Source organism: Phyllobates terribilis, unplaced genomic scaffold, assembly GCF_046119375.1.
Source record: "Phyllobates terribilis strain yellow unplaced genomic scaffold, ASM4611937v1 Scaffold_2__4_contigs__length_985480577, whole genome shotgun sequence".
Classification (NCBI taxonomy): Eukaryota; Metazoa; Chordata; class Amphibia; order Anura; family Dendrobatidae; genus Phyllobates; species Phyllobates terribilis.
The window spans coordinates 540,989,817-541,013,396 of record NW_027362762.1 but is presented as its reverse complement, the minus strand read 5'-3'; the positions used below and the strand labels follow the sequence as shown (position 1 = coordinate 541,013,396).

Here is a 23,580-nt window from a genome sequence, read left to right as displayed (position 1 = left end):
CTGTTGACTCATGTTCAGTCTATGATCTATTAGTATACCTAAGTCTTTTTCACATGTACTGTTGCTTAGCTCTATTCCTCCCATTCTGTATATGTTTTTTTCATTTTTATTGCCCAGATGCAGTACTTTGCATTTTTCCCTGTTAAAAACCATTCTGTTGGTTGCTGCCCACTGCTCCAGTTTATTTAGGTCTTTTTGAATCCTCTCTCTCTCTTCTCTAGTATTAGCTATCCCTCCTAGCTTTGTGTCATCAGCAAATTTAATCAGTTTACCCTCAATTCCTTCATCTAAATCATTGATAAAGATGTTGAACAATACAGGTCCCAGGACGGAGCCCTGTGGTACCCCACTTGAGACATTCATCCAGCTGGATGTGAAGCCATTTACAACCACCCTTTGAGTCCGATCACTAAGCCAGTTATGAATCCACCTAACAGTTGCCTGGTCCATTGCATACTTGGTCATTTTTTCAATAAGGATGGTGTGAGATACTTTGTCAAATGCTTTGCTGAAGTCAAGATATACTATATCTACAGCATTTCCCTGATCCACCCAGTCAGTGATTCTGTCATAGAAGGAAATTAAGTTAGTCTGACATGACTTGTTAGTTACAAACCCATGCTGACTCTGGTTAATCACTTCATTCTTATCCATGTACTTACATACATGTTGTTTAATAATTTGTTCAAAGATCTTTCCTGGTATAGAAGTCAGACTCACCGGCCTATAGTTCCCTGGGTCCACCTTCTTCCCCTTTTTGAAGATAGGAACAACATTTGCTCTTCTCCAGTCTTCTGGGACTTCTCCTGTTCTCCAAGAATTTTCAAAGATTATGGAGAGTGGTTCTAAAATTTCTTCTACGATCTCCTTCAGTACTCTGGGGTGTAATTCATCTGGACCTGGAGACTTGAACTCATTTATGTTAGCTAAATATTCCCTCACAATCTTTCTGTTTACAGATAACTTGGATTCCTCTATTCCTTTAAAAGGACAGTGAAGATCAGTTGATGTTACATTTTCTTTCTGAGAGAAAACAGATGCAAAATAGGAATTAAAAAGTTCGGCCTTCTCAACATCCTCTCTTACCATTTCTCCATTTTCATCCTGTAAAAATCCTATAGCATCTTTGACTTTTCTTTTACTTCTGACATACCCCCAAAATCCTTTTTTATTGCTTTTGACATCTCTTGCAAGCCTTAATTCATTGTCAGCTTTAGCTAACCTGATACGTGCCCTGCAGGATCTGCAGACTGCATTATAATCTTCTTTAGATATGCCTCCCTCTTTCCATTTAATAAACATTTCTTTCTTTCTTTTTAGCATGTGTTTAAGTTCTGTGTTCATCCATCCTGGTTTCCTTAAATGCTTCCCATTCTTCCTACTTTTCGGGATTGTTAACGATTGTGCTTTGAGAATCTCATTTTTAAAAATTTCCCATCCTTCCTGGACATTTTTGTCCTTAAGGACATCCAGCCATTGGATCCTTCCTATTCTCTTTCTGAGTCTCTTAAAATCTGCCTTTCTAAAATCTAACCTTGAAGTTTGAGTCTTCACATGTCTTCCTCCTCTAGTTATCCAAAATTCTATAATAGCATGATCGCTGCTTCCTTGGGTCCCAGCCACCTTTACCTCCTCAACCATTTCCTCCCTGTTTATAAGGATTAGATCCAAAGTAGCAGATCCCCTTGTTTTCTCCCCTACCTTTTGGAAGATAAAGTTGTCAGCAAGAGAGGATAAGAATTTGCTTGACCTGTTAGTTTTACTTGAGAGAGATTCCCAACAAATGTCTGGATAGTTGAAATCTCCCATGACCACTACGTCATATTTTTTGGAGAACTTGGTCATTTGATACATAAAGAGTTCATCCATATCTTCAGCTTGCCCAGGTGGCCTGTAGTAAATGCCTACAATGGTGTCCTTTCCGTTGTTCTCTCCTTGTATTCTTACCCAAACAGTTTCCACAGAACTCCCAGTCTCTGAAGCTTCAATCTCTGAGCAGATATACGCTTTTCTAACATACAATGCAACACCTCCTCCTCGTTTATCAAGTCTGTTTCTTGCAAATAAGTTGTATCCTTTTAGCCTTTTATTCCAATCATGTGTATCGTCCCACCAAGTTTCAGTGATTCCAATGACATCATATTCCTTTTCCTGCATTAGTAGTTCCAATTCTCCTTGTTTGTTGCCCATGCTTTGTGCATTTGTATAAAAACATTTTAGTTTGTGATTGGTTTCTCTTCCTCCCATATTTTTATTATTTAATTTGTTTTGTCTTTGTTCTTCTTTTCCACTTCCAGTAGCAGAGATCTCAATAGTATTTGTCAGCTGTATGGCTTTTTCTGGCCTTTTGCTTCCCTTCCCACATTGTTCTAGTTTAAAGCTCTTCTGATGAGTGTAGCAAGGCGACTTCCAAATACATGTTTTCCAGTCTTCGTAAGGTGCACCCCATCTCTAGCAAGTAGTCCATCGTATAGGTAATTCATTCCGTGATCCAGAAATCCAAATCCTTGTTGACGGCACCATCGACGTAGCCAGTTGTTCACCTGTAGAATCTTATTCCACCTCATTGTTCCATGGCCATCCACTGGGAGGATGGATGAGAAGACCACCTGCGCTCCCAATTCTTTCACTTTCTTGCCTAAGTCTTCAAAGTCATTGCAGATGGTTTCCAGGTCCTTTCTTGCGGTGTCATTTGTCCCCACATGTATTAGCAGGAATGGGTAGTGATCTGTAGGTCTGAAGAGTCTTGATATCCTGATGGAGACTCAGAAGTGTTTACATTTCCGTATATTAGGGCCTAGCACCACCAAAGTGGCATCAATATCACCAGAGTAGAAATAGTTTAATGGAGGCAAAAACCTCTTCCACTACAGCCAACCCAATAGATAGAGACCCAATCAGGATTCCCCACATTTCCAAAAATTAGTGGCAGACACCAACAAAGTGGCATCAATTTCACTAGAGTTTAAGTAGCATAATGGGGACCGACATCACTTCTACTACAGCCAACCCAGCAGATGGAGACACAAGCAGAACTGTTCACATTTAAAAAAATTAGGGCCTAAAATCACCATTTCTGTGGCCTACAGATTGTAGATGTTGGAGTTTAACATCTTAGCTTTGTCATGGGTAGGAGTAAACAATCTTTTACGTGACCACAACAGCGGGTCCGACGGCTGGCTATAGTGCTGAGAGAGGTCGGAGTAGGGTGAAACAGACAAACTGCTAGACCGTGAGTGAGGTGCAGGCGGAGACGGGCTTTCACTCAGCCTGACTGGAGCGAGTACACAACTGTAGGTTCTGCGGTCGGAGACCTGCCTGAAAATACTTGCCATGGTAACAGAGGAGGAGGAAGAAGCAGCAGATGCGTTTGATGGGGCAGCTAATCGTTGTTTACTGAAAACCAATTTTGAGTTAATCATGTTTGTGTACCCCTTTGTGGAGAACAATATCTTCACCAAATAATTAATTTCACTACAGTATAACTATACAAATAGATGGAGACCAAAACCTCTTCCACTACGACAAACCCAGGAGATGGAGACCTAACCAAGTGTGTTCACATTTCCCTAAATTAGGGCATAACACCAACTAAGTGGCATCAATTTAACTAGAGTAGAAGTCGTTTAATGGAGACAGAAAACTCTTCCACAACAGCCAAACCCAATAGATGGAGACCCAATCAGGATTCCCCACATTTCCAAAAATTTGTGGCAGACACCAGCAAAGTGGCATCAATTTCACCAAAGTAGGCATCAATTTCAGTACAGTAGAAATTGTACAATTAGGAACGACACCTCTTCCCCTACAGCCAACCCAGTAGATGGAGACCCTATAAGGTTCCCCACATTTCCAAAAATTAGTGGCAGACACCAGCAAAAGTGGCATCAACTTCCCTACAGTAGAAATTGTAGAATTAGGAATGACACGTCTCCCCCTAAAGCCAACCCAGTAGAAGGAGACTCAATCAGAAGTGTTTACATTTCCCTAAATTAGGACCTAGCACCAGCAAAGTGGCACTAGAGTAGAGCTATTTTAATGGAGAAAAAAACCTCTTCCACTACAGCCAACCCAATAGATGGAGACACCATCAGGATTCCCCACATTTCCAAAAATTAGTGGCAGACACCAGCAAAGTGGCATCAATTTCACCACAGTAGAAATAGTTTAATGGAGATAGAAACCTCTTCCACTACAGCCAAACCCAATAGATGGAGACCCAATCAGGATTCTCCACATTTCCAAAAATTAGTGGCAGACACCAGCATAGTGGCATTAATTTCACTACAGTAAAAATTGTAGAATTAGGAACCAAAACCTCTTCCAATACAGCCAACCTAGCAGATGGAGACTCAATCAGGAGTGCACCATCCTCTCTAGTCGTTCACCACATGTCAGACTTGTACTCTGTTGTGCAGGTGCACGAGCTGGTCTAAAAAATGTGTGAAAGGACTCACAGAAATTGCTTCTGCCACTTACGCTACTGCTGCTGCTAATATTTTGGTGTTGGCGAATTGACGTGCTGGAGGTTGGAAGTGTAGAGCTGCGATGAACTCTGTGTGCCTCACTGCTAGATTGGGGAAAACCTATATTAAGATTGTGTAAAAGCATGTTTTGACACTCCAGCATTCACGGGTCCCTTTCCATGGCGGGAAGGATCTGGCAAAATTTACTCTTATAACGTGGATCTAATAAAGTGGCAACCCAGTCGCCAGCACTATTTTGAATCATAACTATATGGGGATCATGAAGCAGATAGTGCAGCAAGAACGCACTCATATGTCGGGCTCTTTCCTGAGGTTCAAGCCCATGCTGTGTTGGTGGCTGGGTAATTCTGATGCTCGTTTCCTCCTTCCCCACCAGCCAAACATGAGCAGAGAGGGGATGATTATCTTTTTTATGTTCTGACTGTTGCTCGCCCTTCACCTCTTCCATTTGTTCCTCACCTTCACTAACACCTTCACTAATAGTTTTTCCAACCCCCCTCGATCGCAGTGAACCACCCTAACTTGACACCCTGAGATGTCCTATAGTGTATGATGTTAGTAACAGAAGAAATTATTTTTTTAGTGTGGATGAGGTCTGTATAACATAGGAGACATGCTACGAACAATTTCAAACTGAGATGTCCCCTACTGTATCACATTAGTAATACTGTATCACATTAGTAACAGAAGAAAGTATTTTTCAACTGTGGATGAGGCCTGTATAACACAGAATATATGCTCCAAGATATTTCAAACTCAGATCTAGCCTGTTGTATCACGTTAGTCACAGTAAAAAATTGATTTATTTACTCTGCATAAGCTCTGCATACAGCTGAATTTCACCGCCACTAAAATAGTATGTGGCTTTTAGCAAAGTGTATCATGTTTGTGACACCAAAAAATCTTTGGTGGACTCTGACTAGCAACAGAAAAAATATTTTTTTTTACTCTGAAAACAGCTGAATTTCACCGCCACTAAAAGCACTAGATGGCTTATAGCAGACTGTAACACGTTTGTGACACAAACAAATCTTTGGTGGACTGTGGCTAGCAACAGAAAATATCTAGTTCTTTACTCTGAAAACAGCAGAATTTCACCGCCACTAAAAGCACTAGGTGGCTTATAGCAGAGTGTAACACGTCTGCGACACAAAAACATCTTTGGTGGACTGTGGCTAGCAACAGAAAAAAAAATTGTTTTACTGTGCATAAAGCTGAAGTTCATCCACAAAAAAAATTACAAACTGGGCTAACACAGCTTGCACTATCATATTAGCAAATGAAAAGAAAAGTTTTTTGTGCTCTGCACTGACAAGCTCTGCAGATAGCTGAATTTCAACCTCACAAAAACAAAAAGTGGCCTATAAGGGCTTGCTTGCTTTATCACATTAGCAAGTGCAAAAATAGATTGAAGGTCTGCATGGAGCACAGTACAACCGATGCACAGCACTGTTCTGAGCAACAGACCTTGCTCTTTCCGTGAGAATCTCAGTAATTGCACAAAAAAAAGGCTGCAAGGTCAATTGAACAAGTACACAGCACAGGACTTATCTACACTATCTGACTTCCACAGAAGCGCCCATCTATCTAGCTAATATCTCTTATTACACAGGACACAGCACACTCAGCAGTGTCTATCTCCTTCAGTGACATGCATAAAATGGCGCTTAGGGAACATGGCTGGTTTTTATATGGAGAGGACATGTGATTTCAGCAGCCAATTGCAGAAGCCCTTGTGTCTGGAACATTTTGGATGCTTCCTGCTCTCTGATTGGCTAGCTGCGCTTTCCTGACTTAAAGTTACAGCCTACAGGAAGGGAAAAAAAACAGCGCGCCGCTGATCTGACCTGTTCTGCTTTCACCAGCCCCCCACTCATCTGCCACGTCTCTCCGCTAATCATACGCAAGAGACTGTAAAAAATGCAGTAGTTGCCCCACAATCACGTAACCACGTAAATTCGCCGAACGTTACCTATTTTCCCGAATTTAACAAATTTTGCTCGCCTTTCCGATCATGAATCCGAATGTGCCACATTCGTGTTGAACTTAACATTTGAGATCGGAATTTGAACATATTTGCTCATCACTACTGGTGGTGTCCTGACAGATAAGCGCAGCCGGCTGGCCCCTGAAAATGTAGACCGCCTAACTTTCATCAAGATGAACAAGTCATGGATCTCCAAGGACTTTTGCACAGACTGTACAGACTAGGCAATGTAGTTTTTAGTGTGCTGCATTGATCTCGTGGAATTGCAGTCTGTGATATGGCTCCTGTGCCTGCTTTTGCTGCTGCTGTTGCTGCAGGTGTTAACATAAACTTTTGGAAATTTCTTACTACCGTGGTATATAAAGCAGGCTATATTTCATTTTTTAATTCTTTAGTGCAAATATTGTTTTCCATACAAGGGAAAAAAATTCTTTCTTCTGTTACTAACGTGATACTGTAGGGGACATCTCAGTTTGAAATTGTTTGGAGCATATCTCCTGTGTTATACAGACCTCGTCCACACAAAAAAAAATCTTTCTTCTGTTACTAACGTCATACAGCAGGCCAGATGTCAGTTTCAAATTTTTGGGTGCTGATATTGATCTCCACACCGGGGTACATATGATCAAATTGAAATTGGTTTTCTTACTACCATGGTGTATAAAGCAGGCTACATATTATCTTTTAATTCTTTGGTGCAGTTATTGTTCTCACAAGGGTACACATGGTAAAATAGAAATTGGTTTTCTTACTACCGTGGTATATAATGCAGGCTATATGTCATCTTTTAATTCTTTGGTACAAATATAGTTCTCCACACAGGGGTACACATGATATAATCAAAATTGGTTTTCTTACTACCGTGGTGTATAAAGCAGGCAGCATTTCATCTTTTAATTTTTTTGTGCTGATATTGTTCTCCATACAGGGGTACACATTATTGATGAGCGAACACTAAATGTGCTTATCTTAATGGTTCAGCAGTTTCTCAAAACCTACCCACAGCTGCTAGAGCTGCTTGTGAAAGTATACCCATTGGTGTGTGCCCATTTCAGAAAGTCAGCTACAGCTTCCTCCACCCTGGCAGTGCTTCAGCAGCATTTGCAGCTTCCAGCTCACCAACTGGCGTGCGATGTGACCACACATTGGAAATCAACACGTTATTTCTCAAAATGCATTGCAGATCAGGCCATTGCCCAACTCTGTAGTCATGAAATTCAAGTCGTAAAGAAAGATCTTTGTGTGTCAGAGCACCACCAAGAAGTGTCAGCTGATGTTGGACAGGCTGCCATTGCTTATGCAACAAGCTGCATTAGAGGACTTCCTGGGAGAAATGACAGCCAGAGTAGATACGGTTTACACTCTGACAGTCCTTTCACCGAGCTAAAGAATATGGCTGTGGAGAAATACAACTCTCACCGAGAAGCAGTGTCAGACTGAAGAACATTGGGCCAACCAAAGGATTTGATTCTGAGGGCCCACATTTCTCCCCCGCTCAAGAGCCCCATAGCAGATGCAAGGTTTGCGCTATGAACTCTCTGAAGAAGATGCCAGGGCCAACCGGAGGAGTCTCTGGTTCTCTGGTGGGCCCGTACAACCCTGCTGAGAAGCAGCCCTCGCTAAGAAAAGTATGTGTGAAGGTTCCTGGTCACTCTACAGAGGAAACCGGAGGAAACCCTGCAAACACGGGGAGAATATACAAACTTCTTGCAGATATTCTCCTTGGTGGGATGTGAACCCAGGACCCCAATGCTGCAAGACTGCAGTGATAACCACTGAGCCACCGTGCTGCACTCTCTGTTCTCCCTCTGATACTTAAAATGCTGGAGAAACCTACTGCCACTCAGTGTCTTCAGCTCCTTTGTGAGAAACTAATGTTTGGGCAGCCACTCAGTCTACCAAATAAAATTCCTGAGAAGGAAATTGTGGATGACTTCACTTCTGGTACTGGGTGCACTTCTAATACTATGGAGTGCCATAATTCACTGCAAATATTCCATGATGGTTGGAGACCAGCTCATTTCCACAGAAAAGTACCAGCAGAAAGCTAAGGGGATGGTGGCCTCTATCATCATCATGACCTGCAAGATTTGCATTATGAACTCTCCTGAAGGAGAAGCCAGGGCCCACCGGAGGAGTCTCTGGTTCTTTGGTGGGCCGGTCCAATCCTGACGAGAAGCAGCCCTGGCTAAGAAAAGTCTGTGTGAAGGTTCCCGGACACTCTATAGCTGCTTTTTTTACTGTGGACTGGCTCCAGCAATATATAAGATTATAATCTATAAGATCCCTTCACTGGCTCCCAATTGCCCAGCGTATTCAGTTCAAACTACTAGCACTGAAGTACAAAGCCATCCATAACCTTTCTCCTCCATACATCTCTGAACTAATCTCCCCATATATTCTCTTATGTAATCTCCGGTCCTCCCAAGATCTCCTTCTCTCCTCCACACTTATTCGTTCCTCTCCCAATCGCCTCCAAGACTTCTCCCGAATATCCCCAATCCTCTGGAATTCTGTGCCTCAGCATGTCCGATTAGCCACCACATTTGGATCCTTCAGACGGAACCTGAAAACCCATCTCGTCAAGACAGTCTACTGCCTGCCATTACCTCACTGCCACCTCAACACCACCGGAGCTACTGCAACCCCCCAACCTACTGTCTCCTTCCCCACCATCCTGTAAAATGTAAGCCCGCAAGGGCAGGGTCTATAGGACTTAAGATGCAATCAGGCACCTTGGCAAAGCCCAATTCTGTTCTCCATCTGATATCTAACAATAACTAACCGATCATGCTGGAGAAACTTGCACCTACTGCCACTCCGTGTCTTCAGCTCCTTTGTGAGAAACTAGTGTTTGGGCAGCCACTCAGTCTACCAAATAAAATTCCTGAGAAGGTAATTGTGGATGGCTTCACTTCTGGTACTGGGTGCACTGCTAATAACATGGGGTGCTATAATTCCCTGGAAATATTCCAGGCTGGTTGGAGACAAGCTCATTCCCACAGAAATGTACCAGCAGCAAGCTAAGGAGATGATGGCCTCTATCTTTATGAAGGAGTTAGCTCGTTGTCTAGTAGTCTGGTTTTTATATTAAAGATCCTGCTAATTTGTATAGTTTTAAGTCAGCACACAGATCCCGTGGTTTCTGCAGCAGCTCCTCCAGGCCAGGATAGTGGCGGAGAAATTGCTGTACCATCAGGTTGAGGATGCGAGCCATGCAAGGCACATGTGTGAGGTTACCCCAACGTAGGGCCACCACCAGGTTTGCACCATTATCGCACACGGCCTACCCTTGCTCCAGGTTCAGTGGAGAAAGCCATTGCTCAAACTCAACCTTGCAAGCTGTCCACAACTCTTCAGCTGTATGACTGCGATCTTCAAGGCATATTCATTTTAATACTGACTGATTTTGGTGAGCCCTGGCTGCGCAGTATGGAGGTGGGGGGGATTCTATCTGCACTGTTGGAACGTGTGTCTCATTAAGGCAGAGGTTGAGGGCGCAGGTGGAGGCCATAGAGGTGATAGAGGAGGCAAAAGCACTGGAGGAAGTGTTAGATATAGAGGTTTGTCCCATAAACCAGGGGTTAACATCTGGTGATGAGGGTTTGGATTCTGCTCGGACGCACCTTCGTCCTGCTCCGGATCAACTGAAAAAAATGTTGCCCTTCGCTACACATGCTTTGCCCCTCTTGAGTCTGTGAAGCTTTGCATCAGGCCTTTGATGCCCAAGAACAGAATGTGTGATCAGCTCTGCAGACTCACCCATCTGTGGTTCTCCGCAGTCAGTTGGGCGGTTGGAGAGTTGTGACATGGAGGAAAACAAGAGTAATTGGGGTGCCACCTCTGAGGACTGTACTGTTTGTGATGTTAAGGTGGAGGAAGAGGAGCAGAGGCCACTTGATGCAGCGCTTGTCATCTACTGTAGCACATGTTCTTTCTGGCCCTCATCTACAAAGCGTGCCGCTGTCTCGGCATCACCGACTTGGCCCTATTTGGATCTCTTCATACCTAACCCACTGGACATTCAGTGTCTGCCACTCACACATCACCTCTTCATCTCGCCCCCTATGTATCGGTGTCTCCCAAGATTCAGTTCTAGGACCCCTGCTTTTCTCCATCTACACCTTTGGCCTGGGACAGCTCGTAGAGTCTCACGGCTTTCAATATCACCTCTATGCTGATGACAACCAGATCTACCTCTCTGGACCTGATATCACCTCCTTACTAACCAGAATCCCACAATGTGTGTCCACTATTTCATCTTTCTTATCTGCTAGATTTATAAAACTTAACATAGATAAAACCAAATTCATCATTTTTATACCATCACATTCACCCCCCCAACTAACCCATCCATCAAAGTCAATGGCTGCTCACTCTGATCTGTCCAGATCCAAGCTTTTTCCACTTCCTTCCGACTCCAACTCCAAAATATCTTTGGCATCTGCACATTCCTCAACCATGAATCTACCAAAACTCCAGTGCATGCCCTCATCATCTCACGCCTCGACTACTGCAAACTCCTGCTCTGTGGCCTCCCTTCTACCACTCTCGCACCCCTCCAATCTATCCTAAACTGTGCTGGCCAACTAATCCACTAGTCACCCCGCTATTCCCCAGCTGGCTCCCCATTGGCCAGAGACTCCAGTTGAAAACCCTAACTTTGGCATACCAAGTCATTGAAAACCTGTCTCCTCCATACATTTGTGACCTAGTCTCCTGGTACTTACCTGCACGCAACCTCCCATCCTTCGAAGATCTCCTTCTCTACTTCCCTCTTATCTCTTCTTGTCACAATCGCATACAAGTTTTATCCCGTTCATCTCCCCTACTGTGGAACTCTGTACCCCAACACATCAGACTGTCGCTTACCGTGAAAACCTTGAAAAGAAAGCTAAAGAAGACCCACTTCTTCTGACAAGCGTACAATCTGCAGCAACCCTCTCTCCACCATACGGCTGCACGACCAGCTGTACCTTGACCTTCTGTATCCTCACCCATCCCTTGCAGATTGTTTGTGCGCCCTCATGAGCAGGGTCCTCTCTCCTCTTGTACCAGTCAGTGACCCCTTTTCGCATGTAAATCACCACGGAATAAATGTCTCTACAATAATAAATAATAGTTATAGTACTTGTACTCTGGGTCAATTGATGGCACTTTCCTGGTGTCTACCCTTAATTTAATGTTTTTTTGTCAGCTTTTGGGCTCATTTGAACGTGTTGTGTATGCGTTTATTTCTGCTCCCCATTGAATCCAATGGATATGTTCGGCAAATATTTGACGAATAAATCGGCGAATATTGCAAATTCCACGATTGTAATCCGAACCGAATATTGAAACATTCGCTCATCTCTACTGACCATAAGTTTGACTGGGTAGAAGACTTGCCATTATGTCACTTTGCCATAACAATCAATATCAAGAATCCATTAAAACATTTCCATTCTTCTGTAATCTTGGGTATCATCCACATTTTGGTTCCTCTGTGACTTCTGCAGTTGACCCCCCAGAAGCTGGTAAATCCACAGACAAGTGGGAGCTTGTCTGGTCTGAGATCAGAGAAAACAGGCACATGGATGGGCCAAGCTTTGGTATTAGGGACAAAAGTGTGGTTATTTACTAGAGATATCAAATTCAGGGTTCATTCTGCTAAGTTGGGTCCCAAGTTCATTGGGCCTTATGAGATTATTGAGGTGGTAAATAATGTAGCCTTCCATTTGAAACTTCCACCCTTATTCCGGATTTTCAATGTTTTTCCCAAATCCTTCCTAAATATATATTGTTTGCAGATACACCTGCAGATACACACTGTTTATAATCCCCCCACCCAGCAAATCATTGATTCCAGGATAGTAAGACGAGCCTTGCAGGACCTTGCTAATTGGAAAGACTATGGACCAGAGAAAAGATCATCAGTGTCAGATATTAACATTAATGCTAACAATTCTATCAGAAAGTTCGATTGGTCTTTACCTGGTGAGCCTGGTCCTAAGTATCCATAGGCCCCTCATTAGAGGGGCTACTGTAACATCTGTGTCGGTTATGGCTTCAGCCTCTAGGCGGCGCCACACCCTTGTTGTGAGTGATGCTTGACAACATTTATTCTGGGATTTGTGGCTCTGGCCAGTCCAGAAGCTTCATGGTTAATCTTGTTAATTTAGGTTTCTATCTGCTGCCAGCACTGAGTGGGGCTGTTACTATAACCCCTGAGTTCCACTGCCAGTCAATAGTTCTGTTATCCAAGTTCAGACCTCTGTGCTGTCCACCTGTGTTTTTTCCTGATTATTCAAATTCTTTAACATCGACTTGTCATTTGACTACTCTTGACGTGACCTCCGGCATCTGACTCAGCTACCTGACTCTCCCTCTTGCCAGCTTGCACCACCGAGCACAAGTTGACTCTGTGGTCTTAGTCCAGGTTCCCCTGTGTAAGTCCAGATCACTGTTTAGGTAGTAAAGGGTGAAGGCTAGGGAAACCCCTGGACTATGGGAAACGGAGTAGCTTGTGCCAAACCTGTTCATGATAGCCATTTTGGAACTGACATGACATTATCTGACATTACAAGTGATCGCTGTACTAAGTTTGGTGCTGAATTCATGTACTGAAGGTGGTTCTGATGCTGTATTTCTGTACTAATGGTGGTTCTAGTGATATATTCATGTATTGATGGTGGTTCTGGTGTTGAATTTCTGTACTGATAGGAGTTGTGATGCTGTATTTCAGTACTGATGGGGGTTCTAGTGTTGTACACTAGTACTAATGGTGGTTCTGGTGATGTATTTATGTACTAATGGGGGTTTTGATGCTGTATTTTTAAACTGATTTGGTGTCTTCTGTACTGTTGGTGGTTCAGATGATGTATGTCTGTATGGTTATTGATTCTGATCCTGTACACATGTAAAAGCCGTAACTTGTAAGATTATGTGATACATGACCATGTTAATAAAACATTGTGTCTTCTGATAAGTTAAGAAATACTATATTTCTATGTATGTTAGGACCATTAAAGGTGATGTCCTGGTTTGTAATGAAAATCTGCAGTTCCTGTGTATGTCTGCCTATTTCTGAATCCTCACACACTGCTTGCTGTCAGTGCTTATTTGGTGCCGGTGTTCAGAGCGGAAGGTGACGTAACTGCAAGTATTGTATTGAGTGAAGCCACATACTTCTAGTTGTAATGTGGCCAGATGTGTGTAAGTCGCATACTCGTGGTCATTTGACTGCTTGCTCTTACCGACAGCACAAAAGAATCCTGATAGCATGCAGTTTGCACGCTGTGAGGATTTAAAAGACTGCAGTCACATAATGTGAGTGCAGACTTTCACCACAAACCTGGACAATCCTTTTAAAGCACCACTTCAGCATTTTTTATTGCACCCTGGAGTGGTGCTTTAAATGTAATTCCTCTGCCTCGTGTCTAATACTCATCTGCTGCCACCTTCATCATTGTATTCCAGAGTCGCTCCCGTCGGTCTCCGACAAAAAGTACCCAGCCTGCAGCTCCAGTGTTTCATAGAGCTACATGGATGTCACTTTACTTTCAATATAAGTCTATGAGAGCCAGAACTTTTTGAATTAAAAGCTTGTGATATAGCTTCTGACTTTCAGCCAGTCAGAAGCTAAGCTGTTGTCACAAGATGGTGCCATGGGACCAGACTAGCGCCGAAAACGGTGAAGAAGCTGGAGGGTGAGCATATGACCGGGTACAGGGGACTTACATTTAAAGCACCATTCCAGCGCTGAAAAAAAAACTGCTGGAGTAGTGCTTTAATTATAAAATTTATTTCAAATCTTAACGACGTGTAATGTACTCACTGTTGGGATTCGGTTCTGCTTGCCAGCTCCAGAGGTTATCACAAATCACTCATGCGATTTTAATAATTACAGTCCCATGACATCTAGCTTCTCTTTCTGCTTCTCTCAGTGAATCTGGGGCTGTAGTATTTTATTGAACATTGAGAGAATTTGGTAGAGCAGCTAGTTGGCACATGAATGTAAGTGTGCAAATTGCATATGAGCAGTCACATGCCAACTTCTCAAACAGCTTAAGCTGTGTATAGGAGGGGGCACTAAACTGAATTTTTACCCTGGGTCCTGGAAAACTTAGATCCGCCTCAACATTATGCGCTTTCTACAGGGTAAACACTCTCCCGAGTCAGAAAGGAAAAAATTATTAGAAAGGAAAAAAGTCTTTAAAATTGTCAAACCCAAATTATTTTAATTCCATAAGTGCAATTTTCTTTCTCAAAAGTAACAATTTGACAAATAAAAGAGGCAGCAGTAATACCAATTACAATATATACGACATGATGGATCTGATTGTTTGTTTATTTGCCACCTGAACAGTCAAATTTAGTCCTACCTATACTGTGACCATTCTCAATCAGGAATCCTGAACTCCGATTCCATGGATTTCTGGGTCAACATATTGGACCAGTGGCACAAACTGTCCCAGTTTGCTATGGGCGTACCATCATGTGCAGCTGCACTGTGATATCAGAGAAGGTGTTCAGCATGGCCAATGGATTTGTCACACCAAAGCAGACCAGGTTATCTGTTATAAGTGTGAAAAATGTAATAGTTGTCAAAATGAATCAAGCATGGATCAATGCAGACTTTCATGCACGAATGATTAAATTGGCTGTACAATATTTCTGCTCTTGCTGTAGTCATTTCAGTGTTTTATAGTGCTGGACAGTTCTACTGATGCTTGGAAACGTACTCTCATGTTTTTGTACCATCAAGAAACAAGTCTAAAAATAGGGCTAATTTTTGAAAAGGCTGACAAAAAGCCAGAACTTCTTCCTATCTCCAGAAAAAAGGGGATAATTTTTGGATGACTTCAAAAAAACCTTTGTAATTGCCTAATGATTTTGTGATTAGCAAACTAGTTGCAGACACAAAAAATTGATATTTCTTTTCACTTCTGGTTGAGAGGTCATTACTTTTTCACATTTAAAACAATACACCTGATTTGTCTCCCTATTAAAGGAATAATTTTAGATGGCTTTTAAAAAACTATTAATTCTTCATTTAGTTCCTTGTACTTCCCAAACATGGATAATTGTTGCATCCAATCATGTGAAAATTACATGGCTTCTTTGTTGCATCACGTCTATAAAATAGCACTGCATGCATCTGCCCTCCAAATTGGCAAATTTTTTGACTATTTATACAAATTAAGTCGCCTACTTCAAACATATCAAAAAGGCTTGTTTGCACTACAGAACTCAAAACATGTTCAGTTGACTCTAAGGGGAGCTCACAGTGTTCTATATTTTCCAGGCGATTATATGCTTTGTAATTTGCCACAAATTGAATTTTGGGGGAAAATTCAGCACAGCTGACAAATTCGAATTTGCAAGAGAACCACTCATCTCTACTGATTACAGCTCAGTTTGAAGAAAATTGGGGAAAATCCAGATTCGGCACAGCAACCAGATAAAGAATCAAAAAGTTTATTGAGCCAGTTTAAAAACAGAAAAGTTTAAAACCACCTGGTTTCTGTGCCGAATCTGGATTTTCCCAAATTTTCTTCTACTACTGCTGTGGCTCACCAGCGGGACCTGCACCTCATCTGAGATCAGCTAATGTGCGTGATGGCTCCCTGATCCTCCCTCTCCTCTGATTACAGCTCGCTTCTCATTTCTTATAGTGCTCTTGAAATAAAATGGCTGAACTGTGATTGGGAAGTTTTTGTCAGATAGTTATTTTTTAATTAGAAACTATTTTGCTCGATTCCTTTATTTTATAGATTGGATAAAGCTTTGTTTCCTTTATTATGTGCACTCTCTATAATTAGTATTTGCTGAGAAAGATAGTCTAATACTGAAACACAATATATTACACCACGTTTAGTGCATTTGTCATAATATTGGATTTAATGTGCCGAGGTGTAGTTTTACAATACCATGCAATACTATACAATTACAGACCCTTTGATTTTGACTCATTAACTGTAGTTTGTTGTTTTATCTGTTCAGTGATCAGCTGACAATATTGCAAAAGAATAAAAGTAATTTAAAAGTCATTCAATATCTGTATCCAAACTCTGAACTTTATTACCAAAGATGTGAAGGAACTAATGGTTTGTATTGATTACCATGTCTGCAGACGCAGATGAAGATATAATGCTATTTTTCAGCTTACAAAAAATACCCTTTTTTTGCAAAAAATTGTATTCTTACATATCTTGTAGGAGGGTATGAACATCTTTAGAACACATACATAGGTATAAAAAATGGAGCATTTGATACATGTGACAGTAGTTTTACCACCACATATGTCACCATTTTCATAAAATTACATTTTGGAGTGATTAATACAACCAGTCATAATACTCTACAAATTTTATATCACTCTTATCTATGAAAACTCTATAAAATGTAGACAAAAGATTTAAAGATTACAAGGGAAAAAAATAGGCATTAACTGGTGATAGAAGGACAGACTTTGGAGAAAACAATGTTGATCCTGGGATATTTACAGAACAAGGAAGATCATTCATTGCTGTCATCAGGAGCTACAGATCAACAAAACTGTAAGATAAAGACAAAGGTTTTAATATTCTACATTTAAAACCTAATTTGAGTATAATGATATTCTAAATAATAATTGCATAAACGTCACATTCTGATGCCAGAACCTGAAGATAATACAGAGCAGAGTGGCACTACATTGGCTTGCTCATAGATTACTTTGGCAGGTAGTTCCTTTTACTCCGCCAACCATTGACTGACAGACGTACAGTGCTATTTTTTTAATAGAAAAAGAGGTTCTTCAGCAGCTGTGATAACTTAATTATAGAGCTGTGTTTCTCAGCTACTAAAAAACAACAAAATACACACTTCTAATTTTGCACATCTTCTTTAAACATTAATGGTAGTTCATATCAGTTAATTTTGTATATGTATCCCCCTTAGTTTCTTAAAAAAAATAAGACTTGTAACTTTGTGTTTTTGCATGGTCGCTGAAGTCCTTGCTTAGTAACTACTGATATTCACTGTATGTGTAGCATATATTCTACATGTAAATTAAGAGGGTGAAATAAGTGTTGAACACGTCACTAATTTTCTAAGTAAATATATTTCTAAAGGTGCTATTGACATGACATTCTCACCAGACGTCGGTAGCAACCCATCCAATCCACACAGGCAAAGAAATCAAACCATACATGCCCATTAATGAAGTTAACTTATGTGTAATAATGAGAAATGACACAGGAAAAAAAAGTATTGAAGACATGAAGAAAGATGTGCAAAAAGCCATGGAAAGTCATGACACCAGCTGAAATCTATCCATTATTAAAAAGCAATCCTGCCACTTAGTGAAAAATAATATCAGCTGGTTCAACTGATGAAGTATATAAAGGTGTTTCATAATTAAGGTGCCACACAAGAAACCTCTCATGATGGGTAAAACCAGAATCTATGGGGTATTGTAAAGAGGAAGATGAGAGACACCAGACCCAACAATGCAGACGAGCTGAAGGCTGCTATCAAAGCAACCTGGGCTTCCATAATACCTCAGCATTGCCACAGGCTGATCGCCTCCATGCCACGCTGCATTGACGCAGTAATTGATGCAAAAGGAGCTCGAGACAAGTACCAAGTGCATTTACTGGACATACATTTCAGTAGGCCAACATTTCGGATTTTAAAAACATTTTTCAAGCTGCTGTTATAAAGTATTCTAATTTACTGAGATAATGACTTTTGTGTTTTCATTGGCTGGAAGCCATAATCATCAACATTAACAGAAGTAAACACTTGAAATAGATCACTCTGTAATGACTCTATATAATATATGAGTTTCACTTTTTGTATTGAAGAACCGAAATAAATTAACTTTTTGATGATATTCTAATTTAGTGAGATGCACCTGTATGTAGGAATATATGTATGTGTATATATATATATATATATATAGTTTGGACACACCTTCTCATTTAAAGATTTTTCTGTATTTTCATGACTATGAAAATTGTACATTCACACTGAAGGCATCAAAACTATGAATGAACACATGTGGAATTATATACTTAACAAAATAGTGTGAAACAACTGAAAATATGTCTTATATTCTAGGTTCTTCAAAGTAGCTGTTACGCTCGCGCCCGGACTGACTGGCGTGAGCGTGATTAGTGATCCCACTGGACCATGAACCGAGGAGTGCCTGGAGGGGCGTAACTAAGTATCAACCTGATCCGACCAAGGTCGCACAGCGGCTCAGTTGACTCCGTGAACCAGGGAGGAACCGAGCAGAGGGACCAGGTGCTACTCCAGGTCAGACCCCGGTCACAGCTGTTGACCCACACTGGGGAATGCAGGAACAGGCAGGTTAGCTGGTATGCAGACAGGTGGGTACTGGCAGGCACGGCTGGTATGACGGCAGGTGGGTACTTAGCAGGCACGGCTGGTATGACAGCAGGTGGGTACTGGCAGGCACGGCTGGTATGAAGACAGGCGGGTGCTGACAGGCACGGCTGGAATACAGACAGGCAGATACTGGCAGGTATGAACGCAGGCTGGATAGGGACCAGTACAGACTGGGATACAGGAACAGAGCCGCAGGTGCGGTGGACTAGCAGAGCAAAACCGCAGGAGCGGTGAACAAGCAGAGCGGAGCAAAACCGCAGGTGCGGTGAACAAGCAGAGCGGAGCAAAACCGCAGGTGCGGTGAACAAGCAGAGCGGAGCAAAACCGCAGGTGCGGTGAACAAGCAGAGCGGAGCAAAACCGCAGGTGCGGTGAACAAGCAGAGCGGAGCAAAACTGCAGGTGCGGTGAACAAGCAGAGCGGAGCAAAACTGCAGGAGCGGTGAACAAGCAGAGTGGAGCAAAACTGCAGGAGCGGTGAACAAACAGAGCGGAGCAAAACGGCAGATGCGGTGAGCAAGCAGAGCGAAGCAAAACCGCAGGTGTGGTGAACAAGCAGAGCGGAGCAAAACCGCAGGTGCGTTGAACAAGCAGAGCAGAGCAAAACCGCAGGTGTGGAGAACAAGCAGAGCAGAGCAAAACCGCAGGTGCGGTGAACAAGCGGAACAGAACGGAAACGCCGGAGCGGTGAACAAGCAGAGCAGAACAGAACCGCAGAAGCGGTAAACAAGCGGAGCAGAGCGGAACCGCCGGAGCGGTGAACAAGCAGAGCAGAACACAGCAGAAGGTGAAGGCAGGCAGGACAGGGCTCTGTTCACATGGAACAGACTGGAAAATACAGGAAGATGGTTAGAACACAGGAGGTAGATACGGAGGCAGGGAAAGGGGACAAGCAGAACCAGATACACACAAGGTACTTACAATGAAGTAGCGAGTGGACACAAAACTCACAAACAGAAGTACAGAGACAACGAGTTGGAGTTAGGTGCAGGTTCAGACACTGCAGGGAAAGGGAAGGCATGGACATAGAGAGAAACAAGTAACGGGCTAGGACACTGTTCAGACAGGAACTGAAACAAGATACAGGAACGAGCCTGGGAACTCAGCCCCCAGGGTGGCGGAAACAGACTAGAAGTCAGAGATACAGGTAGCGGCCCTGGGTAGTCAGCCCCCAGGGTGGCGGAAACAGACTAGAAGTCGGAGATACAGGTAGTATCCCTGGGTACTCAGCCCCCAGGGTGGCAGAACAGACTAGATACAGGACAGGACCTGGAACTCAGTTGCAAAAGACAAACTGAGTGAAAGTGTTGCTAAGGCACCTCCTACTGGGTGGAGGGGGTTTAAGTATCCAGTGACTCACAGCAATAGGCTGGGGACGCATTAGGACTGTGCACACAGTAGCTATAAGAAACAAGCAAAAAGCCGTGCCGACACCCTAAGCAATCAGACAAGAGACATGGACACAGCAGGTACTGGAGCAAAGAGTGCAGCATGGACTGACAGGTAAGATTGCGGTCTTGCATGGTGGGAGGTGGTGCACCATGCAAGCACGCCGCCAGGGAAGTTACAGTACCCCCCCCTTTACACCCCCTGTTCCTCCAGCCAGCAAGGATTTTCTGCAGAGAATTTGGAGGCCGATCCTTCTCCTCAAGAAGATTCCCTCTTCTGTCCACTAGAGGGAACAAAGCTGGTCTCATCATCTTGGTAACTAGAATGCTTCCTTCCATCGGGCCATCCTCAGCAACAGAAGAAGTGGGCGAGGTACCAGGAACAGGACACAGGAAAATCGCTCTCCACTTATTAATATCGAGTAGCACCCCAAAGGATTCACGGGACAACTGGAGATCCTCCACCGGGTTGGAGGGGTGCAGAGACTCAGGGGAAACCACCGCCTTGAAGTGCACTTTGCCAAGCTTACTGGATGAAGTGGGCGAAGTACCATGTACAGGGTGCAGAAAAGTCTCTTTCCATTTGTTATCATCGGGAAGTACCCCAAAAGATTCAGGAGACAACTGGAAGTCCTCCGCCTGGTTGGAGGGGTGCAGAGACTCGGGGGTAACCACCGCCTTGACGTACACTTTGCCAAGCTTACTGGATGAAGTGGGCGAAGTACCAGGCACAGGGTGCAGGAAAGTCTCTCTCCATTTGTTATCAGATAGCACCCTGGAGGATTCAGGAGGCAACTGGAGGTCCTCTGCCTGGTTGGAGGGGTGCAGAGACTTGGAGGTAGCCACCACCTTGATGGACTTATTGCCAGATTTGTTAGAGATGGAGGAACCTTGCTTAGGGACCAACCTGAGTCTGGTTTCTGAGATGACATGTCTGCGAGGCGGGGCGGTGCCTAAAGCCAGATCATTGGTTCAATCGTCGAGACTGTGTGGGGACAATGCCTCCTCTTTCCTTCCTTCGGAGACTTCAGTGCACAGCGAGTCAGCGACTAGCAGATCTGGTGAAGAAGAAGAAGAAACTGCTGACTGTCCTGCAGATATGAGGACTGGACACCCCTTGCACCTCAGCAGTCCCCCAGGAAACACCATGCAGGACCTGAGCGGGCACTAGATCTCTCGGCTCTGGACGACCTGTGGGTAAACCAGACAGCACCTTTAATGTGAACTTCTTCATGTGTAATGCTCCAATCTGGAGCTTAATTTGTACAGACATATTTTGACTGTTTCTGAGTAGGGCTTGTCCTTCCGCTGACAATGCCCAAACCGGCTTCTGGAGTTGTCGGACGGGAATCAAACACTGACTCTTCAAGGCTTTAAACCCGAAACTTCCGGCTAATCCGAGGCCTTCACTTGCCACGGAGACAGTCATGGTCATTTGTGGAGAGGAAACACTAACGCCAAGGGCAGCCTTTCCTACAGGCCTAATGTTTTGGGATTCTCCAACCTTCGCTGGACAAAGACCGTCAGGGGGTCCTAAACAACCGCAGTGGGACCGCAATCCGATCTTGTGACTGAGTTCTGGCCTCTGCTTTGCCTGACGAACATAGTCATCCTTCATGGATTCTGTGCGGAGAGCTGCCTCTACAGGCTGGGGAACAGGAGGTCTTTGGGAGGACAGAACCTGGCGTGACGGTTTACCTCTATGCCTTGCACGTCTGGACTGCCTCTTGAGGTTGGGAAGGAAAGTATTCTGTGGAGCATTGTCATCCTGTGTGGATTCTGTGTGGGCAGCAGTCTCTTCAGGCTGGAGAACTGGTATGCTACCTACACACATTACCCATCAGGGCTGCTCCGGGATACTGGGAAGGGAAGCTTTAGCAGAAGCCTCAGGGTTAGGGTCATCGAAGACCATTAGAAAGGCCACCAGGAAGGCCTCCAGATCAAAGATAATAGGATCCCATGCTTCCCATAGCGGGGTGATCCAATTCAAGGCATCACCCGTTAAATAGGACATCATGAATGATACTTTCACCCGATCAGTGGGAAAATAGTGAGCATAGAATTTGAAATGCAGCATACATTGCTCCACAAACGCACGGCTTTGTTTTGGATCCCCATAGTACCGTGGTGGATCCGCAGGAAGGAGTGCTGATAGCTCCATTTGGGCTGCTGCTTAAATTCACCTGGACCTCAGCTTGAGAAATTTTTTTTTCTTGGTGCACGTATTCGCCAGACAAGGATTCAAATGTCTCTGAGAGCGAAGGGCCCTGGGGCTCAACGGGAACCATGGCCTGAGCAAACTGTTAAGCTCGCGCCCGGACTGACTGGCATGAGCGTGATTAGTGATTCCACTGTACCATGAACCGAGGAGTGCCTGGAGGGGCGTAACTAAGTATCAACCTGATCCGACCAAGGGCGCACGGCGGCTCAGTCAACTCCATGAACCAGGGAGGAACCGAGCAGAAGGACCAGGTGCTACTCTAGGTCAGACCCCGGTCACAGCTGTTGACCCACACCGGGGAATACAGGAACAGGCAGGTTAAACTGGCATATTGACTGGTGGGTACTGGCAGGCACGGGTGGTATGCAGACAGGTGGATATTATCAGGCACGGCTGGTATGCAGACAGGTGGGCACTGGCAGGCACAGCAGGCATGCAGACAGATGGGCACAGGCAGGCACGGCTGACATGCAGACAGGCGGGTACTGGCAAGCAGGAACGTAGGCAGGATAGGGACCAGTACAGACTGGGATACAGGAACAGAGCCGCCGGTGCGGTGGACTAGCAGAGCAAAACCGCAGGAGCGGTGAACAAGCAGAGTGGAGCAAAACCGCAGGTGCGGTGAACAAGCAGAGCGGAGCAAAAGAGCAGGTGCGGTGAACAAGCAGAGTGGAGCAAAACCGCAGGAGCGGTGAACAAACAGGGCGGAGTAAAACCGCAGGTGCGGTGAACAAGCAGAGCGGAGCAAAACTGCAGGTGCGGTGTGCAAGCAGAGCGGAGCAAAACCGCAGGTGCGGTGAACAAGCAGAGCAGAGCAAAACCGCAGGTGCGGTGAACAAGCAGAGCGGAGCAAAACCGCAGGTGCGGTGAACAAGCAGAACGGAGCAAAATCGCAGGTGCATTGAACAAGCAGAGCGGAGCAAAACCGCAGGTGCAGGAAACAAGCAGAGTGGAGCAAAACCGCAGGTGCAATGAACAAGCAGAGTGGAGCAAAACCGCAGGTGCGGTGAACAAGCGGAACAGAGCGGAACCGCCGGAGCGGTGAACAAGCAGAGCAGAACACAACCGCAGGTGCGGTAAACAAGCGGAGGAGGGCGGAACCGCCAGAGCGGTGAAATAGC

At 44.0% G+C, this 23,580-nt stretch overlaps 1 protein-coding gene across 7 annotated transcripts in view; it reads right to left on the bottom strand.

Annotated features, from left to right (window-relative positions):
* Positions 1–14,700: 14,700 nt before the first annotated feature.
* The window catches only part of LOC141220357 (transcription elongation factor A protein 3-like), a 166,680-nt gene continuing 157,800 nt past the window's right edge, over positions 14,701–23,580 (bottom strand). For 3 of the 7 annotated variants that reach the window (XM_073666320.1, XM_073666313.1, XM_073666321.1), the window contains exon 17: positions 14,701–17,013. In XM_073666320.1, coding sequence (XP_073522421.1) covers positions 17,005–17,013 — 9 coding nt within the window. In that variant the 3' untranslated portion in view covers positions 14,701–17,004. The remainder of the gene's footprint in view (positions 17,014–23,580) is intronic. The other 4 variants (XM_073666285.1, XM_073666299.1, XM_073666307.1 and 1 more) reach the window with 2 other exon arrangements.